Source organism: Phyllobates terribilis, unplaced genomic scaffold (genome assembly GCF_046119375.1).
Source record: "Phyllobates terribilis strain yellow unplaced genomic scaffold, ASM4611937v1 Scaffold_49__1_contigs__length_9717188, whole genome shotgun sequence".
In the NCBI taxonomy this organism is placed as follows: domain Eukaryota; kingdom Metazoa; phylum Chordata; class Amphibia; order Anura; family Dendrobatidae; genus Phyllobates; species Phyllobates terribilis.
In genome coordinates, this window is record NW_027362809.1 from 4,255,805 (window position 1) to 4,266,645 (window position 10,841).

General features: G+C 42.9%; 1 protein-coding gene across 1 annotated transcript in view; it reads right to left on the bottom strand.

Moving 5' to 3' along the window:
• The window catches only part of LOC141191623 (oocyte zinc finger protein XlCOF8.4-like), a 29,656-nt gene extending 19,983 nt beyond the window's left edge, over positions 1 to 9,673 (bottom strand). The window contains exon 1 of the mRNA XM_073661555.1: positions 9,615 to 9,673. Coding sequence (XP_073517656.1) covers positions 9,615 to 9,640 — 26 coding nt within the window. The 5' untranslated portion in view covers positions 9,641 to 9,673. The remainder of the gene's footprint in view (positions 1 to 9,614) is intronic.
• Between the last annotated feature and the right edge of the window lie 1,168 nt (positions 9,674 to 10,841).

Here is a 10,841-nt window from a genome sequence, read left to right on the forward strand (position 1 = left end):
GATTCCTTTACATCTACTAATAAAACCAACAGTGGTGTGAAAAAGTGTTCGCCCCTTTTCTGATTTCTTATTCTTTCACACTTAAATGTTTCAGATCACAAAAGAAATTTAAATATTAGACAAAGATAATACAAGTAAACACAAAATGCAGTTTTTAAATTATTAAGGGAAAAAGAAATCCAAACCTACAGAGCCCTGTGTGAAAAACTGATTGCCCCCCCCTCCCAACTCCCCATTAAAACATAAATTAACTGTGGTTTATCACATCTTTGGGAAGCGGAGTTCAATTTCGCTAGCCATATAGAGGCCTGATTACTGCCACACCTGTTCTCAATCAAGGAATCACTTAAATAGAACCAGCCTGAAAAAGTGAAGTAGACTAAAAGATCCTCAAAAGCTAGCCATCATGCTGCGATCCAAAGAAATTCAGGAACAAATGAGAAACAAAGTAATTGAGATCTGTCGGTCTGGAAAAGGTTATAAAGCCATTTCTAAAGCTTTGACACGCCAGCGAACCACAGTGAGAGCCATTATTAACAAATAGCAAAAAACATGGAACAGTGGTGAATGTTCCCAGTAGTGGCCGGCCGATCAAAATTACCCCAAGAGTGCAGCGACGACTTATCCAAGAGCTCACAAAAGACCCCACAACAACATCCAAAGAACTGCAGGTCTCACTTGCCTCAGTTAAGGTCAATGTTCATGACTCCACCATAAGAAAGAGACTGGGCAAAAATGGCAACTCCCAGAACTGGAAGTTGACCCGACATCACCGATGTCCCAGTCTCAATGATCGACTGGGCTGTGGGCGAAGTTTCATCACTTCATAGCCCAGCATCTCGCGGGCTTGCGGCACTCTGTTAATGAAAGCAGTGAAGAGAGAGCGCACACGATGCTGGGCTGTGACATGTGGTGAAACGCCGCCCACAGCCCAGTCAATCAATTCTGGAACTTGACGTGAAGTCACCAGACATCAGAGGCAACTGCAGCTGGGGGTCACATGATGGTGCTAAGAGGACAACGATAGCGCCGCTCACAGGCACATTTGGAAACAAAAGGTATTTGAAGAAAGCCTTATTTCCTAGGTTTAAATCCATCTGCCAACTACACATTGCAGTGGATAACCTCTTTAATGTGACCATCTCTTAATGTTTTGATACACATGTCCAACTGTTCAATGTTTCAGTACTGTAAGATGGCTGCCGGACATGTGTGACGTGCAGAAGTAGTGCTGTTGCTTTAAAAGCATTCAGCAACTATTAGAAGTAACACAAGCACAGTAGACAGGAAGTGTTGTGCTCCAGAAGCATCCAGCAACTAGAGGGGTTAACACAGTCACAGGAGAAGGGGAGTGTTTTAGCAGAGCCCCAGGGGGATTGTGGGGAAGTTGTTTACTGTCTGTCCAGAGCCGCAGAGAAAGGTGGCTTATGATCAGTATCTAACAGAAGGCAAGAAAACAGAATTCAGGTCAGGAGGGAAGCTAAACACAGGTCAGATAGACTCCCTGAGCTAACAGTGTGGAGTATTGTCGACCAGGAAGATAAGGACTGGAAGGAATCCTGTCATAGGGATCGTCTCCCTCATCAACCCCCCCACCTATCTCCATGGAGGATAAAGAATGCTGTGTACAATTGAGTCCTTGTGAAGGAAAAGCCTGTGGTTGTGTATGCATTTAAACTGTGCTGTACTGTGCTACATGATAATAGACTGTGTACTGCTGTGCTGCAAAGAAGATTGTACTGTTATTACTGGAGCCTGTTGCTCAAAGAGACATGTACATTGCATTGGCCATGCCTCATTAAATGTTACTATTCTACCGTTTATGAGGACTCTTTCAAATGTGTCTGGTCAGCAATTGAATCTGTCCTGTGCCTCAGAGAAGCTGCAGCCTATGGTCGCCCGGAATAACTGTTCCCCCAGAATTCCAATGAATTCATGTAATCGGTCTCGCCCCTATCTGAGCTTAGGCGGCGTGCATGTAACACAGGTGCTTGAGGGGAGATATATATCATCGAGGTTGGTAGCTTCGGTGATGGAAAAGCAGACTCAAGGACAGATAGTGCTGAGGGTTAATAGGGCGTATAAGGGCCGAGTTTACGAGCAGTCAAAGAGTGGGGCTCACATAGTCCCAGCTGGGGGTGTGGTATGGCAGATAAAATGAAGACCAAGTGTCTCATTCAGTGTCTGTGACTGGAACTGTGGAAACCTCCAGGCTGTCTGCTAAAGGACACTGACCTGAGTAGGCGAACCCACAACACTGTATGAACTATTTACTTTCTGTTTTTCACTGTGCCGGAAAAGGGCGTCTTTTTGTTAGCTTATGCTGAGTGGTTTATGAAGTTCTAATAAACTAGCCTGGACATTTTAATGAAACCGGTGCCTTGCTCAACCACAGCTGAGTGAGTAGAAACCCTACAGAACTTTTTGCACAACTTGCTGTTCTCTAACAAGGAGCTTAATGGCAAAATTTACAACAAGTGTTTGATCCATGAATCGCCCAAAATATTTAGGCGTTAGAATTGAAGCAGGATGTTTTCAGATGAAAGTGGTCACTGAGCTTTGAGTGTCACAGAGTGTCATCATCAGCAGGTTGCAATAGAGATACAGAGAGAGTGGAAAAGTCACAGAAAGGCAGAGAAGTGGACATCCTTTGGCCACACCCCACACTGATGACTGCTTCATTGTGAACAATGCCTTTCGGAACTGGATGATGAACGCCACACAACTGCAGGCACATTTAAGGGAGGTGACAGGCACCCAAGCGTCATGTCAGACCATTTGAAACAGTTTACATCAGTGTGGTCTGCTAGGGTACCTGACCACACCACCAGGCACAGGCATCATCGACTTGCATGGGCCAGGTAACATCTATGCTGGATGAGGGAACAGTGGCCTTCAGTGCTGTTCACTGGTTAAAATCGATTCACGCTGAGCAGAAATGATGGCTGTCAACGATGTTGGAGACATCAAAGAGAGTGCTATGCATCAGCGACTGTTGTCGCCAGTGAGGGTTTTGTTACAGTGTGGGCAGGTGTGTCTAGTCAATACAGAACTGCCCTACCAAACCAAACTGCCAAAGAATGGGTGGAAAAGATCTATAAATGCCCTAGCGTTTCCCTCTCTATCTGCACACCTACCTAACGTGGAGGTTGGCATCCTGTCCTGCGCAGTGGCGCCCCCACTCATCGGCGGCGGTCCCTGACTATATGTTCCTATTACACCTCTATTTCAAAGAAAGGAGTTAAGGACATTTGCTTATTCAGGCCATTCGGGTGTACCGTTCTGAGGTTGAAAATCCAACGGGTCTCCCTCTGTAAAATCGACCTATCCCAGTTACCTCCTTTCACCGGAGATGTAATTTTCTCGACCCCCATAAATAGGATCTTCCTTACATCCCCGTGATGCAGTAGGTTGATGTGATTAGCGACCAGTGTGTCTCTTTTATTCCATATTTTCTCGTATATGTTTCCCCCACCTGCCTACGAAATTGTCTTCTTGTTTTTTCAACGTACTCCACCACACACTCACATGTGCCCTTATAGATGATGCCCTTAGTGTGACAATTTATGAAGTGCCGAATGGAGTACCTGATACCAGTAACATTGCTTCTGAACATTGATTGACTGGATCGATTCACACATCTTACATCTTACCCCACATGTGAAACACCCTTTGATTCCTCTATCCAACCAAGTTGGGGTGGTTCTCAGCTGATACTGGCTACGCACTAGTCTATCCCTCAAAGATTTACCTTTTCGGTATGTGATTTGTGGGTAAGTTGTGATCTCATTCTCCATGTCTGTGTCCATCTTTAATACTCCTTTGGAGGATTGATCTAATCTCCTCCTCTCTATTGCAATATCTCATGACGAATCGTGTAGTTTCACTTTGATTGTTATGTTCTGCTACCAGAGCTAAGGAAAGAGAGGAGATCTGTCCCTACGATAGAACTCAGCTTAATCCCTACGATGTAACAGGGGACCTGATCCTGCGATCAGACCTGCTAAAGTCCTAAGCTAGTCTGTACGGAGACCTATAGATGTGGGGAAGGAATCCCTACAAGTACTAAGGACTGGGAGGAAAATGGGACACCTCCTAACAGAAATAGTAGCAGACAGACGAACAAACAAAATATATAGAACACAGAGGTCCGTAGACCAAGCAAACTAACAGAGTTAGATACAGAGCACAGGCTAGCTAGAAAGTAGTTATACAATGAAGTCCAGCAAAGCCAGAAGGGCGGAGCAGGATTAAATAGGCCAACAAGGTCATGTGACCAGCAAAGGAAAAAACCTAAGAGCAAGGTTCTAACATTGATCAGGTTTTTTAAGGCCTCGTTGTATGCCTCCCTCAAGGCTCTTTCGGGGTAACCTCTGTCTTTAAACCTTATCTTGAGGTCATCTGCCTGCTTCTTGAAGGACCGCAAGTTAGAGCAATACTGGTGCATTCTTAAGTATTGTCTCTTGGGTATTTCCCTCCTGATGGGCGCCGGATGGTTGCTCTCCCACCTCAGGAGGGAACTCTTTCGGGGTAACCGCTGTCTTTAAACCTTATCTTGAGGTCATCTGCCTGCTTCTTGAAGGACCGCAAGTTAGAGCAATACTGGTGCATTCTTAAGTATTGTCTCTTGGGGATTTCCCTCCTGAGGGGCGCCGGATGGTTGCTCTCCCACCTCAGGAGGGACTTTGTGGCCGTTTCTTTCCTATGGGTCTTAGTTATAATTTCACCCTTGGAATTGATCTCAATTTTAATGTCCAAAAAGGCCAGGCTAGATGAATTCAACTCATACATAAAATGTAACCCAATATTGTTGACATTGAGTTTCTTGACAAAATCCTTGAACGTCTCCGCAGTGCCCTTCCAGATGACAAAGATATCATCAATGTAGCGGAGCCACATGATAATACTCTCCTCAGGGCACTGCAAAGTGTCACCAAAAACAATAGTTTCCTCCCACTAGCCCAGGAGCAGGTTGGCATACGATGGTGTACACGGGCTGCCTATCGCGGTGCCCCTGAGCTGGTGGAAGTACTCCTTATTGAATAAAAATACATTTTTGGTCAGGCAGAATTCCAGTGCTTTCATCACGGACTGGTTATGTCTCTCGTACTGTCACCCCCTAGTACTCAAATACCGTGTCCAGAACGATCTGATCTATAAAACTGTCACACTAGTTAACCCCTTCAGTGAACAGTGTAAAAAATAAAAAACGTGGCAAAAAACTATGGTTTTTCATGAAGCCGCCAAAAAAGTGAAATAAAACACCATCAAAAAGTCAAATTTAAATTAAAATTGTATCACAAAAAACATCATCTTGTCACACAAAAAGCAAGCTGTAATACAGCTCCGTCAGCAGAGAAGAAAAAAAATATAGCTGTCAAAATATAGCGATGCAAAAACGATTAATTTTCTATAAAATTGTTATTATTCTGTAAAAGCGCCAAAACATAAAAATGATATAATTGTAGTATCGCTGTAATCATACTGAACAGAAGAATAAAGCTGCCTTTTAGCACACGCGGAACGAGATAAAAAAAGCCAAACAATTGCTTGTTTTTGTTCATTCTGCCTCCCAAAAATCGGAATAGAAAGCGATCAAAAAATGTTATGTGCCCGAAAATGGTACCAATAAAAACATCAACTCGTCCCGCAAAAAGCAAGCCCTTAAATGACTCTGTCAGCAGAGATAATGAAATATTATAGCTCTAAAAAAAAAGGATCTTTTAGTGTGTGACAGCAGCCAAACATAAAAAACAATATAAATCTGGTATCGCTGTAATCGCACCGACCCATAGAATAAAGTCGTCTAATCATTTATACCACATTAGGAACGGCATAAAAAATAAATAAAAACAATTCTTCACCTGCTGTTGATTTGTTCATTCTTCCTCCCAAAGATCGCAATAAGGCTTGGCGCACATTTTTCCTGCGCTCTACGCTGAGCGCTTACATCAGGGTTTCCGTGTAGATCTCTAAAATATGTGATTCAGATGGAAAACCCAATGGAAGATTCCCTATAATTAGGCAGATTAAGACACTGTGGACTCAAGTCTGTCCTATGATTTGGCAGTGTCCATATTTTTAAGCGTGCATAAAAGCGCAATAGACCAAAGTTTTGTGTACTTCTGAAAAAAAAGACAACGCTAAACAGAGACGAGATGGAGTCCACAGTAACTCTGCTGCCTCATAGTGAATGGGTTTTATCTGAATCATGTCACTCAGAGATTTACAGTGGGGGGAAATAATTATTTGATCCCTTGCTGTTTTTGTAAGTTTGCCCACTGACAAAGACATGAACAGTCTATAATTTTAAGGGTAGGTTACTTTTAACATTGAGAGATAGAATATCCAAAAAATAAAATCAAGAAAATCTCATTGTATACATTAGATAATTTTTTTGCATTTTGCAGTGAGAAAAAAGTATTTGATCCCCTACAAACCATTATGAGTTCTGGCTCCTACAGACCAGTTAAACGCTCCTAATCAACTAGTTACCTGCATTAAAGACAGCTGTCTTATATAGTCACCTGAAAAAGACTACTATCCACAGACTTAATTAATCAGTCAGACTCGAACCTCTACAAAATGGGCAAGACCAAAGAGCTTTCTAAGGATGTCAGGGACAAGATTATAGACCTGCACAAAGCTGGAATGGGCTACAAAACCATAAGTAAGACGCTGGGTGAGAACGAGACAACTGTTGGTGCAATAGTAAGACAATGGAAGAAATACAAAATGACTGTCAATCAACATCGATCTGGGGCACCATGCAAAATCTCACCTCGTGGGGTATCCTTGATCATGAGGAAGGTGAGAGATCAGGCTATAACTACATGGGCTGGAACTTGTTAATGATCTCAAGGCACCTGGGACTACAGTCACCAAGAAAACCATTCATAACAGATTACACCTTAAAGGTTTAAAATCCTGCAGTGCCCTCAAGGTCCCCCTGCTCAGCAAGGCACATGTGCAGGCTTGTCTGAATTTTGTCAATGAACACCTAGATGATTCTGTGAGTTATTGCGATAAGGTGCTATGGTCAGATGAGACAAAAATTGAGCTCTTTGGCATTAGCTCAACTCGCCATGTTTGGAGGAAGAAGAAGAAGAATGAGTACAACCCTAAGAACATCGTCCCAACCATGAAGCATGGTGGGGGAAACATTATTGTTTGAGGGTGCTTTTCTGCAAAGGGGACAAGATGACTTCACCTTACTGAAAGGAAGATAGATGGGTTCATGCCCCATAGAAAACTTATGGAGGGAGTTGAAGCTCTGAGTTGCCAAGCGACAGCCTCAAAATCTTAATGATTTAGAGATGACCTGCAAAGAGGAGTGGACCAAAATTCCTCCTGACATGTGCGCAAACCTCATCATCAACTACAAACAACGTCTGACTGCTGTGCTTGCCAACAAGGGTTTTGCCACCAAGTATTAAGTGTTGTTTGCCAGAGGGATCAAATACTTATTTCTGACTGCCAAATGCAAAAAAATATCTAATTTATACAATGTGATTTTCTTGATTGTTTTGGATATTCCATTTCTCAATGTTAAAATTAACCTACCCTTAAAATTCTAGACTGTTCATGTCTTTGTCAGTGGGCAAACTTGCAAAAACAGCAAGGGATCAAATAATTATTTCCCCCACTGTAGATGGAAACCCCAATGTAAGTGCTCAGCGTAGAGCGCAGGATAAATTTGATCGAAAATGTTATGTAAAATGTTTTCAAAAAATGCTTCAATTCAATCTCCAAAAAATGCAAGTCCCCGCTCAGGTGCGTCTTCTGTCAATGGAAATATATGGGTCTTCCACGTTACTGGTAGTACAAAGACTCTGCAAAAGCCTGTGCTAAACAATTCTAGATGGCTCTGTAGGGGTTATTAATATACCTGAATACATTGTGTACCTCTTGTTACCCTATCACAGCACTAGTTGTATTTTGCCGACTTGGATTTAGTCTCTACCAACCATATATGTGGTGACGGCTCTACAGGTGGAGGTTAATCGCCTCCAAGATTTCTTCCGAATATCCCTCATCCTATGAAATTCTGTGCCTCAACACGTCCGATTATCCACCACACTTTTATCCTTCTGATGGAACCTGAAAACACATCTCTTTAAACAAGCTTACAGCCTGCCATGACCTTGCTTGCTGCCACCTCAACAACACCGGAGCTACTGCAACCCCCCAACCTACTGTCTCCTTCCCCATCATCCAGTAGAATGTAAGCCCACAAGGGCAGGGTCCTCTTCCCTCCGTACCAGTCTATCATTGTTAGTTTGTTTACTGTGATATCTGTATTTGGTATGTAACCCCTCCTTATGCACAGCACCATGGAATCAATGGCGCTATATAAATAAATAATAATAATTTTGTATTTGTATAGCATAACCTTAGCAACTAGCCGTAGTGGATTTTGAATGAGACCAAATATCTTTATTTCGGGAGTCTTCATAAGATTCCATATGGTCCCACTCGGGGGAGACATTAAAAAATGAACTGACACTACTAACAGATATGTGGTGCTCCTATTTGTTTCTCATACATGCACTATGCATTTTATATTTATATGTATGATGCAATCATATAGTTAGTGTTTATTAGATATTTCTCCATATGGATCTATATATGTATTTTCACATCTGGCATAAACTATAAGTAAAACTTTTTTACCTGTTACTTGTTCATTTGCAGTAGATTTACCTTTTTAAATTCTGGTTTTGTTTTTAATTGTTGTCTTTTTAATATATGTTCAATAACATAATTATTATAGTTTGTTGTATGGGAGTTGTTCGTCTTCGGCTTATTATAACATTATGTGAAGCACCTGTGTGTTCCAGGTGCTCACCACAAACCTAGATAAATTCCTTGAGGGGTCGATCTTCAAAAATGGTGTCCCTTGTGGGGGTTGCCACTGTATAGGCACATCAGAGGCTCTGGAAACCTGATATGGGGTACGCTCTCGATTCCAGACATTTTTGCATACAAAAAGTCAAGTGGACTCCTTCCCTTCCGAGCCCTGCCGTACACCCAAACAGTAGTTTTCCTACCACATATGGGATATCGGCTTACTCAGGAAAAATTGCACAACAAATTGTATGATGCACTTTCTCCTGTTACCCTTTGGAAAATGCAAAATTTGGGGGTAAAGTAACATTTTTGTGGGAAAAAGTAACATTTTAATTTTTTCCCTTTGCCATTGCTTTAATTCTTCACACACTGGTCAGAATTGAAAAAAGTGACCTGTAAGGAAGGTGAAACAGAATCTGGGGTGAAAGGGTTAATAAGACTTACAAGTGGAACCGGCCAAGAAAGCAGAAGATCCAGCAAGTATCTGCCACATATTCCTGCAAATCCCCCAAATGTCATCACTAGTATCTACATTATTGTGCTGGAGCTAGGAGAGGAATAATGGCGTTGTGTGAGGACTTCTCTGGGCTTCTGTCCTTCATCCTGCAGTCGTCTGAATGGATCTAATGTGGACGGGAACCAGCTAAGCCGCATTCTGTCCACAGCTGTTACCTCACTGTTCACACCACACAGAGACCACAAAAGAGTCTCCGTGCTGAAGGGGTTAATGCCCCCCTGCGCCCAGTAATGGGGTCTCCACATACCTCCACCTGCAGAGCCGCCACCACATATATGGCTGCTCTGTGCGCACAGGACCTGTGATGAGGTCACAGGAGGGGAGGAGTCAGGGGTCACATGATCAGGGGCCTCAGTGAATGCACAGTGTGAACTGTGCGGCTCCTGTACAGTGATATCCGGAGTGAAGACGCTACATGAAGACGTCTCTGCTGTCAGTGACATTTCCGGCATTATTTGCCCGTCACTACTGGCACAATTACCCCGCGACGCCTTTTCTACAGTTTTATGTGTGGAATGTAACGTGGGATTTTCCTGCTTGGAGACAAATAGACGACACATGAGGTGATTATCACCAGTTACCGGACGTCTACTATATGGCAGCATATGATTGTGCTATCCACCTCATACCAGGAGCTAAATGCCAAAATCTCATTTGATTAACCCCTTCCAGGGAGGGCGGTCTTGGAAAACTATATTCAGAAGAGTCCGGCTAAGGGCAGAGACAGACGGCCGTACTTCTCCTGCAAGGATCACATCATAAACCTCGTACTGGCCGACACCTCTCCTGATCTGAGCTTGACAGCTGCATAGAAATCCATCATGCTGTCATGTTCAAGTCAGGAGAGGTGCGGGCCAGTCCATTCAGTGCGATGCAATCATCGCACGAGCTATACGGCAGTGTGTCTCTGCCCTAACGGTCATATACGGCCATCCACCTCTCCAGTTGCAGTGGGAGTTTTTTCTTGTTAAAAAAAGGATGGAGAGTTGCATACGTACTTGGATTTTGGAGAGACTAATAAAATCACGGCTCACAATCCCTGTCCTTTACCCCTTATACCGGACCTGTTTAAGCAATTATCTGGAGCTAAATGGTTTTCCAAACTTGACTTGAGAGGGGCATATAACCTTATACACATACATCAGGGTGACGAATGGAAGACCGCATTCATTACGCCTCAGTGTCATTTTGAAAATTTGGTGATGCCATTTGGGTTAACCAATGCACCTTCAGTCTTTTAAAATATCATAATATTTTTTGCTCACTAGTGGGTAGACTTGTGGTGATTTACCTGTATGACATATCGATTTATTCACATACTCTGGAGGAGCATCACGAGCATGTCAGAGAGTTTCTTCAGGCTCTACGTGACAACCATTTATTTGCTAAACTGGAGAAATGTCAATTTGAGGTCCAGCAGATAAGGTGACTGTCTTGACCGATCATAAGAACCTGTTGTATGTTGACGGTGCTA